Raw genomic sequence first — 25,172 nt, 5'->3', positions numbered from 1 at the left:
CCTTCCTTAGCCCACCAAGTGCTGGGATTATAGGCATGTACAACTATACCTAGTTACTTAGTTACTTTTGTAGCATCCTACAGCTAAATAAAAGGGAAAAAAATCTTTATTTTATGTTCGTTACTATTATTTTAAAGAATTGAAGAAATGCAGATTTTGTCCTATCCTTTCTTTGTCTACTGTATGATTGAATTATCTTTGTGTACTGTTCATACATTTTTTAGTAGAAATTAGTAGAAGAAAATTAAATTTGTCTTACAGCATAAACCAGATAGAATATCACATACTCATCTTTCCCACCATCCAAATATTACTACCACAGGAGTCCAAAGACTGTATAATTTATGCACTTAAGTGATAATGTTGAGCTGGGGAGATAGCTCAGAGGCATAAGTACCTGCCTGGCAAGCACAAGGACCAGAGTTCGATTCCTGACTTCATATGCTGTGCTGGCCCCAGATCCCCTGGGTATGCCGTCTTGGCCCTGGAACTGAGTGTGGTGGCATATACCTGTAATCCTAGCACTTGGGAGGTTGAAACAGGAGAATCACTGCGAGTCTGAGACCAGCCCAAGGTGAGCACAAAAGTGAGCTTGAAGGTACCCTGAAATGCATAGCAAGACCCTGTCTAAAACAAAAAAATAATCTTAAAGCATGTTTCTTTTTTCCATAAAGTTATCTTGGCATGCTCTTTTTTGAAACACCCAGTGGGCTTAATTCTGGCTCATCTTGCATTTGCTGGTGAAGTACCCTAACCTCTGAGTGCTTTATTATCCTCATTTTCAAAGGAAATAATAGTTATTACTTCATGGAGTTAATATCTATGAAATACTTACAACAGATTGAAAAAATAATTTTTTAAATCATTTATTTATTTGGCATAGGATCTTACTACGCAGCTTGGACTCGTAGTGGTCCTCCTGTCTCAGCATCCCCAATGCTGGGATTACAGGGGTGTGCCACCATGGCCTGTTTTGGTGGCCAGCATTGTATACCCAGGGCTCCTGGGCCTACACAGCATGTGCTACTAGGGATCAAACCGAGGTCCTTCCTTGTGTTTGCCAGGAAGGTGCTTAGATTGCCAAGATACCTCCCTAGTCCTGGATTTTTAAGTAATTTATTATTTTTTATTATTGAAATATATGTACTTAAAATTGCTAAAGTAGATTTCAGTTTATAGGAACTTAAGTTAACTGTTGTCATCTTAACATTTTATAGAGTTGTAATGTTTCCTGGATGTTAGAAAATATCCACTAAAAAAAAAAAAAAGAAAAAGAAAATATCCACTGACACCTATAATTTTCCATTTATTTCTTAGTTTTCAATATTGTTTGATAAGTGAATACAGATTTGAAATGCAAATGAAAAGTTTGATACTGATATTTTCTATATGTGGCAAGATTGTCAAATACCATGATGACATATAGCTTTGTCCATAAAATATAGTTAAATCACACTAAGAAAATTTAAATGGGGCTGGGGAGATAGCTCAGCACTCTAAAGTGGCTGCTTAGGCAAGCACAGGGACCATAGTTTGATTCCCCGGCACCACATGCTATGCCAGTCCTGCCTCCAGGGCAGGCTGAGCCAGCCACACACACACACACCCACACACACACCCACCCACACACACACACACACACAATTGTAAAGAAAATTTAAATGATGTCTCCTAGAAAAGCACTCTCCTTAGATAGGATTCTGTGGCTTAAGGTTGAAGTAATTAATTAACTTACATTTTCTGGCTCTTGTCATCAGTGTCTTTCACCATTTTTCATAAGAAACAAAGTTTTAAAAAAATGGTAACATGAGTTGTTGTGTGAAGTAAACCTCCAAATTCCCAACTTAGGAATTTAGGAACTCTTGTAAATGTACTAGACATTCTCATAAATATTTCTCCCAGTTGAATTGATGTCTTTGTGTCCTCTAAGAGCATATTGATTACTCAAGACTCCCTGGAACCTTGGGGCTGGTGGGTTCTGTATATTCTTGCTTCCACTCAGTTTTTTGCTTATAGTGTGTGTGCTTCCGAAACTGTTTGTGTCTATAGCACCTTTATTATGGTCTTACAACTTCACTAGATAGTTTATAAACTTACAAAGTAGGATTTGTTGTATTTTTTGACAGCTATGAGAGAGAGGGGAAATAGCCCCTCCTTTCTCTGAGTTTTCTGGAAAGTTTGAAAAACAAAACAAAAGATAGCTTAGGAGAAAAGGGATACAAGTTTATTAACACCCAGTTACAGGAGTGTGTGTGGCCACTAGTTCAACTGTAATTTAGAAACTTAGGTGCCCTTTTTCTATAGAGAGGCATAGGATAGGGAATGTCAAATTAACAGTAAATGATTTTTTAAGGAGACTTGATGGGTGTGGAGAACATAACATGGTCTGGGACAAAGTCCATTTATTTGACTCATAGAACAGTTGATGGTTTGTCACTGTGTCTCTGTGGTACTGAAATAGAGGATAGTGCTGTGGGACAAAAATCTGTCCAGGTGTCCTCATGGACCTCAGACTTTCTTCCTGAAATGAAAATCTCTGGTTTATGAAATTAAGCAAGAAGACTGAAGGCAGTTGTGTTCTTCTTGGCAGATCTGGTCAGGTTGATACAGGAACTTTGCAACAGAACTAAACTTTTTTTTTTTGGGTAACTTGAGGATTGAATTCAGACTCTTGTGCTTGCCAGGGAAGTGCTTATTCTACTGAGCCATCTCCCTCGCCCCAACAGAATTTAACTTAATGCTGTAGAAATATTTAATAAAAGCAGGTTATTAAACAAGTACTATTAAGTGAAGGGATCACCTGTTGGTGGCTGGCCAACTTAGTTGTTCTTGGAATATCAGATGAATAAACCCATGTGGTCAAGGCTCTACTACTTGACAGTGATCACACTGGCCATTTAGTTTAGAAGGAGTCTGCTAGGCTTCTCTGCTGTAAAGTTGTCATCTCTGCCTTTTAAATGAATTTAGTGGGTAGATACTTTGAGCCTGTGTAATGTGTCCTGTTAGTCCTCCATTGTTTACAGACTAAGTTTCAGTGCTTAGTGTTTGTCTGAATTTGTTGTTGCTATGAAATCTATCAAAATGATAGATGTATAAATTTATCACTGCTAGAGCAATTTCTACTCTGTTTCTGTTAGGGTGGATTTAAAGATGCTATTTTTGTCACATGTCAGATTGGAAATTTTTTCATACATGTAAGAGCATTTTCAGATTACATAGTTTTGGGACTGGGGAGATATCTCAGTGGCTTAAGTGCCTGCTTAGATTGTGTAGTTTGTATGAATTGCCCAGTTTTCTATTGAGCTTTTACTTTTTTTTTTTTTTTTTTTCCATATTGGGATTAAATGTAGGGCCTTTGAAATGAGCTGCATTCCCATCCCTTTCAAAAAATACTTTTTGAGATCCTCTCCCTAAGTTGCAAAATTGCCCAGGTTGGACTTGAACTTGGAATCTTCCTGTATTAGCCTTCCAGAGTGCTGAGAGTATAGACATGCGTCACAATATCTGGCTTGGGCTTTTAAACTTTCCCTTCAATATTTAAAGTAGCTTTATATTTAGTGATATATTAACCCTTTACCTGTCAGGTAAGTTATAAATAACTTTCTTCCAGTCAGTTATCTTTTGACTTTTTTGGTATTTCTTTCCATAGAAGCTTAAGAAATATATTTTATATTTGAGTGACAGCCAGAAGGTCATTTTCTATTTCAGAAGTAAAGAGGATTTCACTATACAGCTCATGATCCTCCTGTTTTCAGCCTCCCCAGTGCTGGAATTACAGGTCTTGGTGACAGGCTCAACACGCGTAGGGGCTGGACCAGAGCTGACTGTGGTGCTGGGGACTGAATCCTGGTCCCTGAGCTTGCTGAAACAGGCACTTAGTCCATTGAGCTATCTTGCTGACCCTTGTGGTCCCTCTTTTATCAAATAAATGTTGATATGTATTTGTTGTGGTCTGTTTGCAGACTTTCTCTTTGATTTCACTGGTTTGATTCTCTCTAGTAATTCACCAGCATCATACTGTTTTAATAATCAAGGCCTTGCATTTGTCTGGGGGAGCTAGTATTACTTGACCCTTGAATTTTCTATTTTAGTGTCTTGTAATTTTTTTTCTTTCTTTCAGTTGTGTGTATCGAACTCTTGTGCATGTGGGGCAAAGTGTTCTACCACCAAGCTACACCCTAGCTCTTGTAATTGTTCTAAAGATGAGAAAATCTCCTAGGTACTAAACAGTTCGGTATTACTAAATAATTTTGTTCATTGATTGAGGTACTGAAAATTGATCTGAGGGAGCAGCGAGCTATATCCCTAACTTTCAATCTTCCTGCCCCAACCTTCTCAGTAGTTGTGATTACAGGCTGGTGCTACCATAGCTGATTTACTAAATGATTACCAAATGATTACCTTTTCATTTCTGGCCGAAAATTAAGATTAAAGCCTCTGAAATTTTTGAAGATGGATGAACTTACTGATAATATGTCTAATAATATTATAATATACCTAAATAATATAATAATATATTCTATAATACACTAAATAGAAGAAAACCATCTGCTCAAAATAAATCAGTGTACTGATTTTTGTTTTTGAATGGGGGCTTCATTATCCTCTCACAAGATCTCTTCCACATTATATGTCATTGGGCTGCTGCTGCTCCTTGGATTGACTGTGATTTAAAATGTTAGACATAATGTAATGTCCTGTTCTGCTGCTAGGGTGAAAGTGAGTGGGACCGAGCGGTATGTATTGAGTAACTGGTAGTATTCTGCCTATGCTTTTGAGTACTTGTAGTGTGAGAGTAGGTAGTCTGCAGAGTGTCTGGAGAATGCTGTCTGATATTTTGAGATGCCAATAATTTAAATTAAATTTTTAGTTTACTGCCACAAGTAATTTTGTTAGTGCATAATATCTACGATGATTTTTTAAATGTAGCAATATGTAAAAATAATAAAGTGTTTTTTATTTAGAATCATTGTCATTATCGGGGCTACGTGGAAGGAGTTTATAATTCATCTGTTTCTCTTAGTGACTGTTTAGGACTCAGGTAAGGAATTTTCTGTCTCTTTTTTTTCTTTTTCCTGTTTCTCACCTCTTTTATTTCTGTCTCCAAGCCAAGTCACTTTTGGAGAGTAACAAAATTGGATTTTACTTTGATGTGTAAAGAAGTTAAGTTTTTTATAGCTATGCTTCAGATATTCTTGGTGTATTTAGAAAAAAATTAGTGTGCATAGATTTTAGTATATATTAAAACAAATTTCATTTTCAGACCACTAAGTAATTTTTGCTATTTAAAATGAAATATACTTTGAAATTTTGTAGCATTTTATTTGTAACATTTTCACCTGTTTATTATTTCATTGAAGTCCTATAATCTGAGGAAAGACTCATTCATTATCACTGTATTTAGGTGAGGAAACTAAGGTTCAGAAAAAACTTATATCACACATGCAATTAAGTTACACTGATGTTAGTTACTTTTTTTTTTTTTTTTTTTTTTTTGTACTGGGAATCAAACTCAGGACCTTAGGCTTGCCAGGCAGCACTGTGCCACGGAGCTATCTCCCTGCCCCTAATATTACTTGTATGAAGACCTGACAGTGTAGTACTCTGCTAGATGGGTGAATGAGTGATTAAATGAGTAAGAATCATTTTTTTTAAAAGGTCAGTGATAGACTATTGTTTTTGTTTCATTTTGTTTTTCTTTTTATTTTATGAAAGAATAAAACATTTTCACGACCAAGTATTAAGAGAATTATAATAGTTATTACACTGTATAATTATTTTCAGAGTAGTTTCTCACTACAAGATATAAACCAATCACTTAATTCTTAAAGCAATTATTTATCTTCATCTAAATAATTTCATTCACTTTATAGTTAGATGTTCTAAGGATTTTATGCACATTAAATAATTTGTTGTAACAGTCCTCTATGGAATGTAAACCAAGGCAGGGTTAAGTGACTTGCTTGCTGGTAGGAAGCATGTTTGGGATTCAGAGCTCTGGTCTTCGGGTTGCAGACTCCATGCACGTTGGTGTTTCTCTACAGGCCCTTCCATTGTACAGCAGCTGCTCAGAGAGGCTAAGTAATTGTAAGGCAGTGATGCTACTAAGCAGCAGTTACTTTTTTTTTTTTTTTTTTTTGTAAAGCCTTGTTTTTCCCCACTTTCTATTATTTACGTCTTCTTACATGTGTTGAGAAACTAGAACTTGAATTCAGGTTTTCTGATTCATTTTCTTTCTTTTTTTTTCCTTGAAAAATGATGTATGTATAATGCAATATTTAGAGGGTTGCTACATTTAGAGAATGCCAGTTATGGGATCGAACCCCTGCACAACAGCTCCCGCTTTGAGCACATCTTTTATCCAGTGGATGGTGTCCATAGAGAGCCTCTGAAATGTGGAGTTTCTAACGTGGACACAGAGAAAGAAACCACAAAGGGTGGAGAGGAAGAACATCGCAGCATGACACAGCTACTTCGAGTAAGGAAAAATACTTTGTGGCTGGCTCTGATGAACTTTTTAAAAATCATGTATTTTTATTCCTTAAGCCAATATTTACTATTATTTTTCCCAGTGACATGCCAGGTATTATGATAGGAACTAAGGGCATAATAATATGAGCAATATACATTTCCAGCTACCATATTGAGAAGAGTTTAGGTTCTGTGGGCTTTGGGAACCAGAGCTTAAACTTTAGACAGTAAACATACTGAAAATTGTTACTTCACTGGCCAGCAGTGGAATTTGTATATTCAGATACTTTTTACATAAACCACTGTGGTAATTTGTGAGCTCTCAGTTGATGAAGCAGAGAGATTTGGCTTTAGGATATTAACAACTTAAGTTGTCTTCCAAGGACATTCATGTCTCTATTTTGAAACTTCTTTTGGACTTAGTGATTTCCCTGCCACTGGAGTCCTTTAGGCAGAAATGAGTTTGGGACTGGATTAACCACAGTTGCAAGGAAAACAGCTTTTTACAATGAGAGGGTGTAGCTGTGTTGCTTGGGAAGAGCTTTGTTTCCCCTCAGGATGGCTCTGAATTCTGGGCTCGCTGGGACTAAAGGTGTGCACCACTGTATCTAGTTTAAGGCATATTTTCAGTTATGGCATTGTTTTGATGGCTTCTCCTGTTGTCTACTCTTATGTCTTTTGGACTATTCAACATTTATTTATTTATTTATATTTAGGGAAGGGTCTTTAGGGTCTCACTACTAGATGGGACTCAGTGATCTGCATGTATACAGCCTCCCAAGAGCTGGGATTACAGGCGTGTGCCACCAGACCCAGTCTCAATTGCTGGCACAGCAGGCCTGGGGATCGAACCCCAGGTCCCTGTGCCTGCTTGCAGACCCTTTAATCCACTAAGCTATTTGGCTGGCCCTTGTATGAATTTCGGTGTTGTTTTTGAGACAGGATCTCATTATGTAGTACAGCCTGGCCTTGAGCTTGCTTATGTATGTAGCTCAGGCTGGCCTCAAACTCATAGTGATCCTCCTGCCTCGGCCTCCCAAGTGGGGGGATTACAGCATGTGCCACCATACAGCTTATTTGTATGAATTCCTTGTAAAATGACAAAACTAGTCATTTTTAAAAGTGGCAACCGTCTCCCAATTTCTGCTGTTGAATATTAATGGATATTCTTTCCTCAGTATTAGTGGATGTTGTTATTTTTGAATCTTGTCTTAACCATGGTAATAGGGTTTCTCATTAAAATAGATGTGTGGAAGCTGGTGAGATAGCTCAGTGGACTAAAGCACATGCTTAGGCTAGGTTAGGCAAGCTCAGGAACCATAGTTCAATCCCAGGTACCACGTGCCGTGCCAGCCCCGAGGGTAGGCTGAGCAGGCCAGAGTCCGGGTGGGCATAGTGGCATACTCTGGTGATCCCAGCTCAGGGGAGGTTGAAAGCAGGAGGATCACCAGGAGTCCAAGCTGCATAGTGAGACCCTGTAATAACCAAAATACATAAATTTTTTTTAATTAGTTAATTAAATAAAATGTGTGTTGAAGGATGGATATGTGTGGGGGGAAGAGAGAGGTGTGTACCTTTGATTTAAAAAAAAAAATAATTTTTGTGCTTTTTTGAAAATGTGAATGGGCCACTTTATCCTTAACCAGAAGTTTTCTGATTAGGGCAGGCAGCAGCTGCCACTCTTAATAGACATGGTTTTGGCCTTATTGATCAAGACATGTTAGATAGTATAATGATGCCCTGGCAGACAAAGCTACTGGTTGGAGATGAGGAGTGGTTGTGGGTGCCCATGTGATTGACCTTTGCTTTCCTACATGTGTTTTTGACAGAGAAGAAGAGCTATCCTGCCACAGACCCGCTACGTTGAGCTGTTCCTTGTTGTGGACAAAGAACGGGTATGAATGGTGACAGTTCCCTTCTTTTTCATGAATATCTATAAAGAAGTGAGCATCCCATGAAGGAAATGCAAAATATGATAGATACTTGTACTTATTTTCCTTAAATGATAATTCTAGAATAAAACTTTTTTTTTTTTCTTTTAAACCTTCATTCCATAGTATAGCACCAAAAGCTGAATGTAGCAAGTGAGACTGCTTTTTGCTTTATTTTTTACTAGGGATTTCCCTTCCATTTTTTTCTGGCAGTTTAGGTATGCTACGTTTCTTGAATAAGACTGTTTCTTATCAGTTAGGCTTTAAAATTTTTCAGATTATAATACTTTCATGGGCTGTTAATCATTGTTCTCTAGTAAAATTTCAACTAACCTATATTTTACTTTAAGGGATAGAAAACTTCCAAGTCTTGGCATACTTTTGAGGGAATAGTATTAATTTCAGCGTACAGGATAATACCAGGTCATTTTTATTTTTTGCTTAAAAATTGAACCAACTGCTTTGTTAAACTAAAAGAAGGGATGTGTGTCTTTTTCACTGTGTGCAGAATTATCAATTTTAGATGTAGGTGCTACATAATTTAAAATATAGATTATTTGAAATGTTTTGACTTAAAATTTTTTATTTTATCTTATTAGCACCTGTTTGTAATTTATGAAATTTACAATCTTGGGGCATGGCTGCATGTACATATTACAGCTTTATTTTTTATTCCTCTTCCTGTCCTCATTTTGACATTTTTGTCATGTTAAATGCTCTTTGTAGAAACTTAACATGAGACAATATGATATTTATACATGTGGGTCTGATTTATTTCACTTATGAGTATAGCCTCTAGTTTCATCCACTTAACTATGAAGGCCACAAGATTGTCTTTCTTTATAGTTGACTAATACTCCATTGTATAAAAATACCACATCTTTTCTATCTATTCCTCAGGTGTTAGGCATTTTGGTTGTTTCCAAGATTTTACTTTGACAAATGGTGCTGCTGTAAACATGGGTGCACATTTATCACTATGGTATGATGTTTTCAGTTCTTTTGGAAAAATTCTCGAAAAGAAAATAAGTAGAAGGATTTTTTTTGCTCCGAATGCCTTCAGGGCAGAGTTGTGGGAATAGAACCATAGCAACCTGAGCCTGACTGCTTTGTTGAAGCAGCCACTTAAAGAACTGAGCTAAGGGGCAGGCCCTCAAATGGGTGGTTGTGTTACTGGTTTCCCTGCACATGGATTTTTTATTTTTTATTTTTTTTATTTTTATTTTTTTAGCGGAACTAGGGATTGAACTTGGCCCCGTGTGCTTGCCAGGAAAGCATTTATTCTACTGAGCCATCTCTTTGGCAAAGGAAAATAACTAGGTTGAATGGGATTTCCAGTCCTAGTTTTTTGAGGGGTCTCTAGACTGAATTCCACTGTGGTTATACCAATCTACATTCTCACCAATAGTGAAGAAGGGTTCTTTTTTTCTCCATACCTTGTCTGGCATTTGTTATTAGTTGATTTCTTTGTGACAGTCATTTTTTGTGGTGTGAGATGGTATCTCACTGTTTTAATTTACATTTTTGGAATGGCCAGTGCTGTGGAACATTTTCTCATGTGTTTATTTGCCATTTATAATTCATCCTCTGAGAAGTGTGTATTCATTTAAGATGCCCATTTTTGGATTGGATCTTTGAATTTTGGGGACCTTATTTTTTTTAGTTCCTTATATATTCTAGATAGAAGTCTTTTGTCTGAGTGATGGTTGGTTAAGGCTTTTTCCCAATTTTTGTTTTTTTTTTTTTTACTCTGTTGGTGATTTCTTTTGATGTGCAGAAACTTCTCAGTAAGATGAGATCTCAGTTGTTGATTCTTTGAAGTATTTCCTGTGCGGTTTGGTTTCTGTCCATGAACTCTTTGCCTACCCCTATGTCCTCAGGATTTCCACCCTACTTTGTCTTTGAGTAGATTTAGTGTTTAACCTATATTAACCTAACTAGGTTAATATCTGCAATCTGAGCAACCACATTGAAGACAACAATGTGCAATACAAAAACCATGATTGAATACCCCTTATCTTGTTCTTCTAAATGTATACCATTTCTAATGTCTTATCAATTATTATTATCCTCTAAAAAATAAAATAAAGTTCATTACTCTATAAATATCCACTAAAAATGAAAAGAAACTAACCTATTAAAATAACTATATCCCAGTAGCTTCTGCATAATGCTGGTCAGTGAAAACTCATCTGAAAGGTGGAATTACAAGTGTTTTTTTGGAGTCATCTAGATACAAGCCATAACATTCCACCTCTGATGCCCGCCCCCCCAAGACTTGTGTACGTCCCTTTATACAAAAGGCATTTAGGCTGGGGAGATAGCTCAGTGGCATAAATGCCTGTCTGGCAAGTACAAAGTCCTGAGTTCGATCCCTAGTACCAAAAAAAAAAAAAAAAAAAGCATTTAGTCCATCTCAGAGAGTTAGCAAATTATTAACAGTTTCAGCATTGTTGAAAGATCCAACTCTAAAGTTTCATCTGAGATTTAAGGTCAACTCTTAGCTGTGAACCCCTGTAGAAATGAAAAGAAAATTAAACACTTGCAATATACAGTGGCAAAAGAAATACATTTCTGTTCCAAAAGGTACAAAGGGTAGGGTGGGGGGGATAGCAAGGAGTGGGAACAAAGCAAGATAAAATCCAGCAGGAAAAACATTAAATCCAATAGTTCCATGTCCATCATGGGGTGTAGTCATAAATTGTTAACTCAGAAAGGCTTGGTGGCTCTGTGCTACAGCACTGCTGAGGGTTGCTGATGATTATAGCTCCCACATCTTCTCTTTGCTTACTCCTGTGACTTTCCTTAGATGATTCACTTTTGCTTTCTCCAACATTCTAGGGTTTCCATTCTACCTTTGGCTTCACTCTCACAGCTTCACACACTGCCCTTTTAGGGGCACACTGCCTGGCCTTCCAGATCTTCTGAAATCTGGGTGAAGGCCTTCCTGATCCCACATCTCTTGAATTCTGCGTGTACCTAAAACCAGAAAGCACTGTGTAGGTGATGCTAGAATGTGTTGCTATCTGGAGCAGCAGCCAGGTTTCTTTCTTTCTTGGGTGTATGGGTTAAGCGCCTAGATGTCAAGCATTCAACCCAATTGCAAGCCAGTGCCATTGCGATGCTCTGGTGCTTTATTCTCAAAGAACATTATTCACTTTTGCTATTTTGAGGGCTGCAAAGAGTGGAGTCTTGCTGGTTCTTGTGATATCTTCATGCCATCTTTTCTATTGTCCTGTTGTTTCTCAGCAAGTTCTCCTCTGCTCCATCTTTGCAGTTCGCAGCTTTATTTCCTTTCTGGCCAAACTCAAAACGTTTAAATCATTCTGCTGGGGCTTTTGCTCTTGATTCTTAACATATATCTGACTAAAAACCCACAAGAGTAGACATGCCACCTCAACATTATACTGCCTTGAAATTTCTTCCACAAGGCTAAGTAGTTGCTGCTTTTAAATCTCAGGCAGTCTTTGTGCATAAGCAGATGCAGGTAAACTTTTTGCCAAAGGATAACATACGTGGTATGGAGTCTAACAGCCAGTGCAGTCCTTCCAAGCAGAAACTCCTGACCTGGTCTTTACCTGCTGCACTTCTGTCAGCATTCTGGTCTTCTGAACTCTGACTGGAATCTCCCATCAAATACGGTTTAAGGCATTCCAGAGCTACTTTTTGAGCTGGTATCTCCAAACTTGTACAAATCCTTCTCACAAGCCAGTTCCAAAGGCTCTTAGTTATTTCAGCTGACAGTTTTTTTTTTTTTTTAATGAGCAGAATATATTTATTGAGAGAAAGAAAGCTCCTGTCCAAGAGAGGGACAGGAGGTGGGGGGTGAGCGGGTAGTTTCCCCCAGGAATTTGTCCCTTGCAGGGACTTTTATAGAGGAAAACCATGTGGTGAGGTGGGTCTAAGGTGGTGGAGAAGACATGGCAACTTTTTAGTTGGGCATGTGGTGGGACCAAACTATGGTCAACTAATGAGATTACAAGTACCATTGCTCAGGTAAAATTGATTAAATCCAGTATCAAATGGGAAAGCCAGTCATGTAGTAAGTGGGCATGAATATGGAACAGGGTCTCTTCCTGTTGGGGGTTGGGCTAGTGACTCATTTGACTCTTTCAAGTTGATTGATACTATTTAGGATATCAATCCCTAATGCCCATCCCTAGGGAAGTATGTAGCTGTGCTTTTTGTCTTGGTCTTGAGGTGTGGCCCATATGGGAGTGTCTGTCTCTTCCAAGTTGCAAAGTTACCTTGTCTTCCATCTTGTCTCCTTGAGAGCCTGACCCTGTCTGACTGCCTATAATATTTCTGTCTTACTCGGCTGCCTGCAACATTCCCCCCGCTGAAGATGTAACCCGAACTGCCGTTAGGGAACTATGGGCGATGACTGCTCTGGCTTCTTCAAGCTGAAACAGGTTGTAGTTGTTGACCAGCAGTCAGATATATTCTTCAGAGTTTCTATCTAAAGGCCCATTTTCATTACAGCTTTGAATCTGAAGATAAAGGCAAAGAAACTATTAAACATACATTGGCCAAATAAAAACACTAGTCAGAACATTTTTTAGGTCCATTAAACCCCACTCTTAAATGTGGGGTTTAATTCTCTTATCTTCAATGGCCATTGGGTACTATCTCAAACAAACTGATTTTTCCTATTATTACTGGGGAACATGAGTTACCAGGCATAGGAAAAACAGTATTTTCCCATTTGCAAGTGGGCCACTGGCTGGGTAACTACTGACAAATCTGTATAAGCAATCTATTGAAAGTTTAACAGGATTTCTTCTTATATTGGCAGTTAACATGGGTTCCCTCAGACTGAGAGAGAAGACACATGATCACCTCAATCTGAAACTTCCTCTAACTCCATCATAAACAAAATTTCTTTTTCCTTCTCTAGCAGCTGTGGACATTTACCTTCTTTCCTGTAGGCTGCTAGTATCCCCATTCTTATTTTCCATCTATAATTCCATTTTGTATCCTTTTTACTATGAAACACCTCAACTTAGACAAATTTATTCCTGCAAACCCTCTTAACTTTTATAGCTTGTGTCAGAAATCTGGTGCTTACTGAGAAAGATATAACTTTTTGGTTTTAGATTTTACCTATATGGTTACCTGGGTTTTGGTATCTTCTAGAAATAGCAAATTATCTGAGAGATTAGAACATATATAATCAAAGCATGAATATTCAAGCTGACAGGTACATTTATAAACCTTTTTGAGACCTAGCAATCATAACTCACTAGCTCTTAGACCCCTTTATTCACGGAGTCTGACAGCATACTATAAGTTCCTCTAGCTTTAGTCAAGAGAGGTCACATGTGTATTAACTATTAGCACGAAATACTGGAGTTATATTAAAAATGAACCAGGCTTACATACTCATCATGAAGTACAAAGCATTTAGTCACATTAAACTAATGTCCCATTCAGTGTTTTGGATATGGCCCCTGTGGTAAGCAAGGGGCACTCCCAAGGGATTTTTCCTTTTAACGCTGTGGCTCTGAGTTTTACATCACAAATACAATGCCTGACTCTTATCTATAGGCCCAAAACTGTTGGGCACTGCATAAGCCAGTTTCTTTAGAACATTTTTACTCTGACAGGTTGTTATCTGTCCTTGGGAACCTGTTTTAACTAGTGAAATACCTTAAGTCTTACACATGAATAACAGTGTATTACATTTGTAAAACAGTCTCAGCATCATCATTTAGTAAACAACCTGAATATATTGCATTACCTCAGTTATAGCTAAAGCAATATATCTTCTAAAGTCTGTTTCTATTGAGGTACGATGACTGGAAGGAAAGTCAGAGTTGGAGAAGGACAAAGAGACCTGTGCCAATGTCCAGCAATAAATAGGCTGGGTTTCTTTTCCTTCCTATAGTCATGATTACTCAGGGCTCCTCCGTGGAGACGGCAGGTAGAGGTAAGTCTGGCCAGAGGGAAGAGGCAGGCCCAGGGCCCTTTAGTCCTACTGGACTACCTGGGAAGCTGAGTCTGAGCTCTGGGGCCTCCGCCTCAGAGTGCAATCTCACTTCTAGTGGCTGCTTTGACAGTCAGGGCATGGCTTGCGGGCCTCTTAAGGCAGTCCCTCTTACAGTGGTCTGGCTTCTGACAGCAGTAGCAGATGAACGTCATCATCGTTGAGCTCTTCTTGGAGCCAAGAGAATCAGACATAGGGTCTGTTTGGAGGCCACAATAATGGCAGCCATTTTTTATCTCTTTGCTTTTTCTCCTTGGTTTTCTCCCAGTTCCAATTATAGGACACTTAAACAGTTTTTACAAAAGTATCAAATGAGCTGTCTGGAGCAAAAGCTATCTTTTGTAGCTCTTCAACTTATATGTAAGAGTAATCTGTCTGTCTATTGAATTAACATCTCACAAAGTATGCTTTACCAGTCCCTCTATTAAACATTAAGAAATCAGAGGGGTGTTCATCTTTTTCCTGATAAAGAGCTAACATTTAATAACCGAAGGCTTGATTCTAGTTCTTAGACCTTGAAGAATGCACGCTTGAAAGAAATGTCTTTTCCACTTTTCTGCCTGGCTATTAGCAGCAGGGCTCTGACTGGTTGGGCTCCAGTGGGAACAGGTAATTCTACTGGTTGTCCATCTTTTGAGTACTTATAACAATATAATATTCCTCTCCAAATGTAATAGCAGCTTGTAAGTCTGCCTGCTTTTCATAGAAGTCAAAGCTTGGTTTAAGATTAACATTACATCTCTCCAATCTAGTTCATAAGTCTGAATAAATCCTCTAAAAGACATCAATATACTTATCAGGGTCATCTAAGGCACATGAACTCTGGAAGTTCCAAGTTTCCTACTTACTTCTTTAAAAGGTACTGTCCTTGAGGAGCTTGCATAAACGCAGCTAAGAATGGGTGTAGCCTTGTAGAGGCCTGGATTATAGCTGTTTTAGAAGTCCACACCCTCTAGACTAGAAAGGCAAATAGGGGAAACCTTACTTTCACCAATGGTGGGTGAGGCTGAACTGCCTGGTTCTCCTGTTGCTCCCATCTACATTTCAAAACTTAAATAACAATGACCTTTTTTTTTTTTTTTAAAAATTTTATTTATGTGTGTGTGTGTGTGTGTGTGTGTGGCCAGCTCAGCCCACCAGGGGGCGGGCTGGCTGGCATGTGGTGCTGGGGGATTGAACTGCGGTCCCTGTGCTTTAGCTAAGCTTGTTCTAAGTAGGTGCTTTAGACCACTGAGCCATCTTACCAGTCCAACAATGACCTTCTTAATGTAAACAAATCTGAACATAAGACATTTTTACCATTTTCCTTTTTACGTCATCTTTTTAGTTATAAACTAGCATCACAGTTGATACTTTCCTCTCAAAGGTCTTCCGGTGCCTAATGAAGCACACTCTAAAGGAGTAAGAGTCTTTGACTGTGATATAACCTGGAATTCAATAGAAATTACCTTTCTGGGTGTCCTCACCTTTTTTCTAATTGATTCCTTCACCCAGGCGTCCCTGAGTAGCTCTCTCCAGAGCAGGTGGATGCTCCTGTTGGAGAGAAGGGAGACAAGATCCCACCAGCCTATCCACCCTCGAACTGGTGCATGATTCCTATCTCCTGAAATATCTCACAAACACTTCTCTTACTCTTATTTGACTATTTGTAAGTTATAGTTGGTCTGGTGACCTGAATGTCTATAGAAGGAAGCATTAACTATGGCATAAAAGGTCAGTTAGAAGCGAATATTTCTCAGTCTACAAAGATCACTTCTAGAGATAGATAGAACCATTGACTGGAGAGATTTGGCCCCGTGCACTGAACCAGTCTCCAGACACTTGATTTCCATCTGATCACCTAGGTAAACATTTCTAGCAACTAAACAAGATTTACCTTGAAGCTCACAGGTGAGACTTACATTTATCATCTAGCAATCACATTTTGCATGTTGGTAAAGACAATATAGCTGGCAAAAATCTTACTCTTAGTTAACACATAAGGCACAGATGTAAATTTCCCCTGATGACCACTATTGTAAACTGTCTCAGCCTTATTTCTGAAATAGTGACCCATTAACTTGTTCTGCTGAAAAGCTCAGGTAGAAGTCCTACTTTACTAGCAGAGAGAAAGTACAATAGGTAAGTGGAGATCTTTCAGTGGTCAGGGGCCAGTTTCCATCAAGGAACCTTCTCCCCTCAGGCATTCTTGGTTTCTTTTGGCCCACAAAACCAGAGATGTCTCCAGAAAGGAATACAGCAGTTTCTCTGATCAACATTCCATCAGCCATAGGCTTCAATGGGGATTCACCAAAGAACAGCTGGGGAAACCTGTCCTCTGCTTCAAAAAGTGACAGCTGCTCTAAGAGCATTTACTAGCTGGCAGAGTAACCACTGTTTGTCCAAATTCTATAAGGGATAGTTAAAAGCCTGAACTAGACCTGGGAGAAAAGTTTGAATCTTCCCTCACACTAAATGTGTTTTAGTCCCATAAGTGTGCTGCTTTTGGAGATAGCTCCTTCTAGTGTCACCCAGAAGTCGGTTCTCTCCACTGTGTCTCAGGTTTAGCCTCCCAAAGGAGACCTGCCCAGAACACTAAGCAGGGACATGGCTTTTATATGTGTCCTCCTGGATGGGCATAGTCCTCTTTGTCTCATCTGACCCAGAGTTGGGGTATGTGTCCTCTTTCTAAAATGACTTTTCTGTCTTCGGTGTTAACACTCATTTTCTAAGAGCTTCACTTAGTTGGAATGGTCAGAGTTTTCCTAATTATACATGCCTCTGAAAGGGAAAGTACAAAGAGGTAGGAAATTAGGAATAAAGTGAAAGCAAGGAAACTGAAACAGAGCAGGCCTGACATTCCTCTAGCGTGTAGAAGAGGATCAGAACCAGTCCATCCCAGTGAAACCTGTCATCCAAGTCTTTAAGAATGGTTGCTGACCTAATGTCATTTAACTGGCAAAAGGAGTCCCGTGTTTCATATACAGGCATGTATATTTTCTAAGTCTGAGCTGGCTAAAAGTCCCATTTTATATAAAAATTTATATAAAATCCACTAGGAGGCTTCTAACATTACTGTAATGCTATGGTCTAAAATCGAGCAAGGAATACCAGTACATGTAGTCAACCAGTTCAAACACAACGTATACGAAATACACAACAGTCATAAAATGTCCCATTAGTGAGATATCATGAACTTGTAACATTTCCACATTTTAACTTAAGATTTACCAACAACATTTTGACCAACATTTTACCAACAATATAAGAGACAAAACAGAAGCAATTGTAAACAATTTTAACAGTACTATGTGAAGCAAAACTGTATGAGGCAAAGCATGAACAATTATGAGCAATGGACAAAGACATTAACATTTGAAACATAAATTTATTACCTAAGCAAGTCCCAATTCAGAATTTATGAAAGAAAAGCAAACTTATGCCTCCGTCCAATGATCTTGGTGGGAAAGTCCAAAATGATACATGGAGAAAAACTGGTCTCTGGTGGGTGACCTCGAAACCATATAGGGAACCTCCTAATGACATAGAGAAAAGTAGTGTCCCAACCTGACCTGCATGAGTTCGTGTTCTCTAAAACAGAAGAATGAACTTTAGGAACAAATGGAGGTTCTGAGCAGAATATATTTATTGAGAGAAAGAAAGCTCCTGTCCAAGAGAGGGACAGGAGGGGGTGCCGAGTGGGTAGTTCCCCCATCAGCTGACAGTTTTTAGAAGTTTCCATTCATAGTTGGCTGGCTCCAAGACAAAGTGGTATGGCAGAAGGGCCATGAGCAAGCAGGATGCAGCAAAACAGCAAGCAGCAACAATAGGAACCAGGCCTGCTTTTGTATTTCATCTAGGCTACCCGCCTTCTGGTAGTGCTGCCCATACCACCTATAATACCATGATACCCTTAGTCCCATATACTTAATTCTAGCATCATATACCCTAGGTCCAGACACCTCCAAAAACCCCACCTATGACCACATGGAGGCTTTGTGGACATTTAGATACAAGCCACAATAGGGTGCATCTCTTCCTACAAATGACTCACTGTCTTACTCTTTTTTTTTAAATTAAAAGAAAAATTTTTTTAATGTATTTGGTTGTTGCAGGGTCTCATTGTGCAGCTTGGACTCATGGTGATCTTCCTGCTTTCAGCCTCTCCAGCGCTGGGATTACAGGTGTGCCCCACCACGCCTGGACTCTGGCTGGCTCAGCCCACCCTGGGGGCAGGGCTGACTTGGAATGTGGTGTCAGGAATCAGTTGTGGTCCCTGCACTTGCCTAAGCAGGCGCTTTAGTCCGCTGAGTTATCCTGCGGGCTGTCTTATCATTCTTTATAGTAGAGTAGCACTCCATTATCTGTAAATGCCACATTTTCTGTATTCATTCATTGTTGATAGGCAGATAGGCTGCTTCCTTGATTTAGCTGTTATGAATTGTGCTGCTACAGACATGGGTATGCATTATGACAATAATATGATAATCTGTAACTTTTGACATGATTCTCTGAAGGGGACTCTGCAGTACCTCCCACACCCCTCCCGCCGAGTAGGAATTTCAGCCGAGTTCTGGGAACCCCCAGACCTAGACCTAGCACAGGTCCGGTGAGTGTGTGGAGAGCTTCCTGCTAACCTGCGCCGGCAGGACCAGTCCCAGCCCAGGCGCAGCGTGGGCCAGACCCTCTCCCACCCCCTCGAGCCGCCCCCCACCACTCCGCCGTACCTGCCCCACCCCTCCCGCCGAGTAGGAATTTCTGCCGAGTTCCGAGTTCCGGGAACCCCCAGACCCAGTCCTAGCCCAGGTCCGCAGCGGGAAGGAGCTGAGCACAGCAGCCAGACCTAAGCCAGACGCAGCTGGATACACAAAATGATGAGAAGGAACAAAATTCAACCTCAGAACCCAAGCCCTCCTGTAACAAGTGCAGAGGACACTAACACAGAACAAATTGGAAATCACACAGCTGAAAGCAATGAATCAACAGCTTCTGAAATAAAACAGCTGCAGAAAAATATAGAAGACCTCAGATTGGAAATGAAAAAAGAAATCCCTGAATTAATAACATCTGCACTAAAGAATCAAATGCAGAAACATATGGAAGCAACCCAGTGCCCACCCAGAACAAGTGCGGAGGACACTAGCTTGGCTCAAATGCATGAGTCAAGAGCGTTGATAGTAAATAAGCAACAGCAGAAAGATATAGAGGAAATCAGAGCGCAACTCTTTTCTGAAATAAAAAAAGAACTCTCAGAAATCGCAGCAGATGAAGTAAAGAAGCAACTACAGAAACATAAGCAGGAAACCCAATCTGAAAAAAACACTGCAGTAAGAGAACTTCTAACTGCTTCTAAGGAAGATATTGATAAAAAAAATAGAGGAGATTAGAAAAATGACGGATTCCTTGATTCTCTGAAAGGGGAAATAGCTGGATCAAATGAAATTTCTAGTTTTAGCTTTTTGAGGAATCTCCCTACTACTTTCCAAAGTGGTCGTATTAGTTTATATTCCCTCCAACAATGCAGAAGTGTTCTCTTTTCCCTACAACCTTGCCAGCATTTGTTGTTATTATTAGACTGTTTTGATTGCCCTTTGTTCTGGGGTAAGATCTGAGTGTTGTTTTAATTTGCATTTATTTAATGGCCAGCACTGTTGAGTGTTCATGTATTTATTGGCCATTTATTTTTCCTCTGAAATGTCTATTCATTTGCCCACTTTTTGGTTGGGTCCTTTATTTTGGGTGGGGGATAATTTTTTTTTTAGTTCCTTTATATGTTATTTCTCTGAGGAAAAGCTGGCAAAATTTTTTCCCCATTCTGTAGGTTGTCTCTTTACTTTGTGGTTTTTTTTTTTTTTTTTTTTTTCAATGCAGGAACTTTTTAATTTGACATAATCTCATTTGTTAATTCTCAGTACTGTTTTTCATGCATTTGGTATTCTCTTTGAAAAAATCCTTGCCTGCACTTATGACTTCAAGGGTGGTAAAATATTTCTGCAAAATATTTTGGACAAGTCTCAAGAAATAGAGATTTATTTATGCATTTATAGGCAGAAAGCTTTAATTAGAAAAGAAACTAAGAAAAAGTACTAAGTGACTTTAGCTTGAGGAGCTTCTGAAAAAGATAAGGCTAATTCTTAACATAGCAAAGTAAGGAAAATAGGAAAGAACTCCAGCTTAAATAGTAACTGGAAAGGGACAGGAAAGACCCACTGGGAAGGGTTATAGGCCAGTTTTTAAGGATTAGCTAGTGGCTGAGGCCTGGCTGATCATTATTTCACTCCTGGCTTATAGCTCTGAAGTCCTTATGGTTGCAGAGTATTTCTGATCCCATGAAAGGCTGGTCTCTGAAGTTTCAGTCACATTAGATTCTGCTTTTTGTGGAATCCAGGTGATCACAGGTTTGGGACAATGACTGGAGACTTCTGGGCTAGCTAAGTGTCCCTATAAATCTCTTACTGTTGTGTCTTCATTCTTAAAATGTAGTAAGATAGGATAAGTAAATTTTGGGGGCCTATAAGTCCTACTTTGTCACCTTTAGACAGGCCCTAAATGACTAACATACCTATTTGCAGAACTGAGAAAGATTTAACCCAGAGTTTTACAAAATAAAGCTTAAAACTTTGTTCTGCTTTTAGTTACCGACTGGACATTTGCAGACCCAAGTGAAGTCATAGTTTTTAGCAAAAGTCACTTCAAAGTCTCTGACTTCCTTAGGAGAAAACACAAATCCAGATTCTAATGAATAGCAGGCTAAGGGTCCAGGAGTCTGCGTCTTCAGGTGTTTTCTGACTGTGTCACTCCCAACCTGATTTCATTTGTCTTACTCTTAAGGAGAAGTGGACAAAGATATTTCTTACCTTTCTCTGTCTCTTGCTGTCCTTTGCTGCCTGCCTTCCTCTTTCTCTCTATCTCCCATTCCCTTTTTGCTCCCTCTCTTTCTTTTTTCTCTTCTCTTTTTCTTTCTTTTTCTTTTTTCTGTCTTCCTCCTCCTCCCCCTCCTCCTTCTTTTCCTGCTTTTCCTCGTCGTCGTCGTCGTCGTCGTCGTCGTCGTCGTCGTCGTCGTCCTCCTCCTCCTCCTCCTCCTCCTCCTCCTCATCCTCCGTTCAAGACACATGGAATAGGCAGCATAAATTCTTTTTTACTGCTAAGGTCAGTCCAGCTCCTTAGGAGTTACTTTTATGGGCACTTGATGAGCCTTTGTCTTCCCCAGTTCTTTTCCTCTGTTAACTGTATCATCTGTCAGGATGGGTTATGTTTTTTATTTGACCATATGGCTTCCCTTGGAAGCATAAGGACATTTCCCTCTTTAGTGACCCTATTTTTTTCAGAATACATATTGGTGGACTCCTGTCTCTGGAGTTCAACAGTCCCCTGCCCAGGAGGTTGAGTGACTCACTAGACTTGCAGGACTCCTTCAGTGAGGTTCCATGTTTCCTGGATTCTAGCTGACCATGGAGGGCAAGGGCCAAAATATTGGCTGTTCTCTCTGCCCTTTGATCTTTCTTAGGTTTAGTCTCCATGCCTTGGTTGTTGAACACCCAGAAGGCCAGTTAAATCAACTTTGAAGTGGGAGTAGTGGATTCTAATTCTAATGACTATGATTTTCTCTGGCTATTGGGTGTCAGTGACTCATCCTATCTGTCTTGTAGCAGATGGTCTATCATCAAAACACAGCTCAGATTGTCTGCCAGAAGTCATACTCCTGCAGAATGCAAAACAAAAAATGGTTACAAAATTTTACAAGGAAAATGTCGAGTGAAACATACTCAGTGTCTTGGTTACTTTCTCTCCTTGTTGACATAAAAATCTGAAGCCCAGAATTAGAGAAGGAAAGCTTTACTTAGCTAACAATTTGTGGAGGTTTTAGTCCACACTTGGCTGGCTTCAAGGCAGAGTGGCACATGGCAGAGGGCAACAGTTCATGACAGTGGAAAACAGTAAAAGCAACAAGAGCAAAAAGGAACAGCAGAGAACAAGCCTCTTTCCCTCTTTCCCTCTCTTGTATTGAATGCAGGCAACCTGCCCCATGGTGAATGTTGTCCTGATACCCGTAATTCCAGCACTGGACCTTGAGTCAATTAAAAACTCTAGAAGCCAGCCCCATGACTGCATGAGGTCTTAGGGGTCATGTAGACATAAACCATAACAAGCAGTTAGCATAGTATAAGAAACATGATTGGTAGTTGCTAGAATTAGAGGCTTCTTAAAGAAAGTGGAGTGTACTTGTTTACAGAAGTACTTTGTAGGTGACTACTTTGGAATGCACACTATTTAGACATATGTAATTATCAAAAATATAGGTTTAATTTTGTCTATTACTGTCTCCAAATAAATTTGTAGCATATAGGTAGAAAATGGTTCAAATTAAAAATGAGGGCCAGGGAGATAGCTCATTGGCCTAAATGCATGCCTGACAAATGCAAGGTCCTGAGTTCAATCTCCAGTATAAAAAAAAAAAAAAAAAATTCCATTTCCATCAAACTCTGTCAAATGTACTAATTTTTTTTTTTTTTTTGTGTGTGTGTGTAGGAGAATCACAGTAACATGCCTATTTGATGAAGTCATATATTCTGATATTAACATGTTATAGAATGAAGTTATAAAATCTTTAAATTTTTTTCTTGGTTGATTCTCTAAAATAATGTTCAAATTTGAATTTGACTGAGACTCAAAAGAATTAGCTGTGTCAGTTATTTTGCTTAAATATGGTCAAACTTATATATGTTTCCATCCACATTAATTTTTCATTTTATGTATTTGGTACAGAATCTCACTGTGCAGCTCAGACTCATAGTGATCCTGCTGCTTTCAGCCTCCCCAGTGCTGGGATTACAGTGCAACATAAATTTTCAATGCTTGACCACTAGATAGTTTCTCGTAGTTATTTTAGACTATGGTTTAGAAATTGTTTGTTGGTAATGTTATTAGCTTAAGAGGTGAAAGGATAGGAAGTCTGTTAGATTGCTTTTTATTCCTTTGTCTGTGGATTTTGATTATTTAAAGCTGTGTTTTCAAAATACTTGGAAACATACTTGCTTTAAAGTGAACAAGCCAAATATCAAATATCTTAGGCATAACATGGAACAGGTATTTTTCATCAAGTATTGATATGTTGAACTTTGAGTCCCTACAGAATATGATGAAAAAACATTAAAAAATTAAAATATATTTTGAAAATAGGCAGAAAGAATTATATAGTTCTTATGTTTACACATAAGTCCAGAAATCTAACCATATACAACCTTGTAGCAGGACAGTCCTGCAACATTCCTTTTCCTGTCTCCTGCCTTCATTTACCACCCCCTTCTTTTTGAACAGTCATTTACCCGAGAGACAACATAGCAGCAACTGGCATGTCATGACAAAGCAGCCCATATTCAGAAGACCAGAATGACAGGCACTCCTAGCATGAACCTACTATTACAAATTGCCATCTTCAGTGCAGTTGCTTAGCTCACAGGTGTCAGTATATATAGTTAGTCAGGATGAGAATCATTCCAATTAACTGTTAGATTCAAAAATCTTCTGAAGATTCTCAGCATCACTGCCTTACACATCTTATACATGTAACTGTATGGCTTGCCACTGTCATGTTTCCTAGCTCTTCTCCTTTCCCTCTCTTAATTATATAGTCCTCAAATTCTTGCTTTCCTTTCACTTGTATTATACCTTTCTATTTGTATTTCTTCTTTTGAGTTCTTACACAAGGGAAACTATGATAATGATACATGTATGTCTGGTTTATTTCACTTATGAGTATATCTTCAAGTGGCATCGCCTTAACTATAAAGGCTTCGAGTTTATCATTCTTTGCTTTTTCATAATTTTATTGACAAATAAATAGCAATGAGACAGTTTCAAATCAAATTGGTAGGAGAGTTTCAATAATTAACACATTGCATACATTTCTCCCAGTGGTTAATTGCTGTACAAGATGTGGACATGATATCCTATCTACAAACACCATTAGAACAAATCACTCGATTCATGAAGAGAATGTAACTATATATCTATCCCAACCACCTTGAATACACTGATACAAAATGAACATTCATCTGTATACCCTTTTTCTGTTAAGTTCCGTTATTTGAATATTATAGGTGTGTTAACTCAGAAAAATAATCCAAAAGAGTTCATTAGTCCCTAAGAGTATTGGGTCTTCCGCTTCACTGGCAATGTCAGAAATCATTGACCTGAGTCCCCTATAGCTCAACATAACAGCATGGCTTTACTTGTTATATTTCGTTTTTATACTTTTCTGCTGCGTGGTTAAGACCAAGGTAAAGCAGGACCTATGCAACAAGAGTTGTAGCTTTTGGGTCTGATAAGGTCAGTGAAATCCCCTAAGGATTTATCTTGAGATCCTGTACCTCAGATTGTTTGTCACTGTCAGCCATGTGGATAAGTCACGGCCATTGCTTGGGCAATGTGCTTTCTGTGAAAGCCTGAGAGAATGTTTTCTCTCCATGTGACTCTCCTTAGGCACACTGTACATCGTCAATCACTTTCCTCTTTGGCCCCATAATCTCCTTGATCAGAAAATTTGGGACACAACTGAGTTACGTGACGTTACAGTACAAGTTCTCATATGTCCCAAGTCTTAATTGACCTTGGAAGGCTAGGGCCAAAATGTTGACTTTCCTTTCAGCCCTCCCTTTTCTCTGATTTTGGTCTGCAAACTTAGGTTGTTAACCATCCAGAAGACAAGCTTATTGTTATTACCATACAAATTAGGCTGTTAAGTTTAACCTCACTATCTTTCTGCATATCAAACATCTTAGGCATGATATGGAACAGGTATTTTT

The 25,172-nt window shown here is 38.9% G+C and overlaps 1 protein-coding gene across 1 annotated transcript in view; it reads left to right on the top strand.

Moving 5' to 3' along the window:
- The window catches only part of Adam9 (ADAM metallopeptidase domain 9), a 147,938-nt gene that overhangs the window by 17,254 nt on the left and 105,512 nt on the right, over positions 1–25,172 (top strand). Inside the window, exons 5-7 of the mRNA XM_023722019.1 lie at positions 4,965–5,041; positions 6,283–6,478; positions 8,301–8,366. Coding sequence (XP_023577787.1) covers positions 4,965–5,041; positions 6,283–6,478; positions 8,301–8,366 — 339 coding nt within the window. The remainder of the gene's footprint in view (positions 1–4,964; positions 5,042–6,282; positions 6,479–8,300; positions 8,367–25,172) is intronic.

This window comes from Octodon degus, unplaced genomic scaffold, assembly GCF_000260255.1.
Source record: "Octodon degus isolate 3935 unplaced genomic scaffold, OctDeg1.0 scaffold00088, whole genome shotgun sequence".
Classification (NCBI taxonomy): domain Eukaryota; kingdom Metazoa; phylum Chordata; class Mammalia; order Rodentia; family Octodontidae; genus Octodon; species Octodon degus.
Note: the sequence above shows the minus strand (reverse complement) of the source record. Positions and strands in the feature narration are given on the sequence as shown.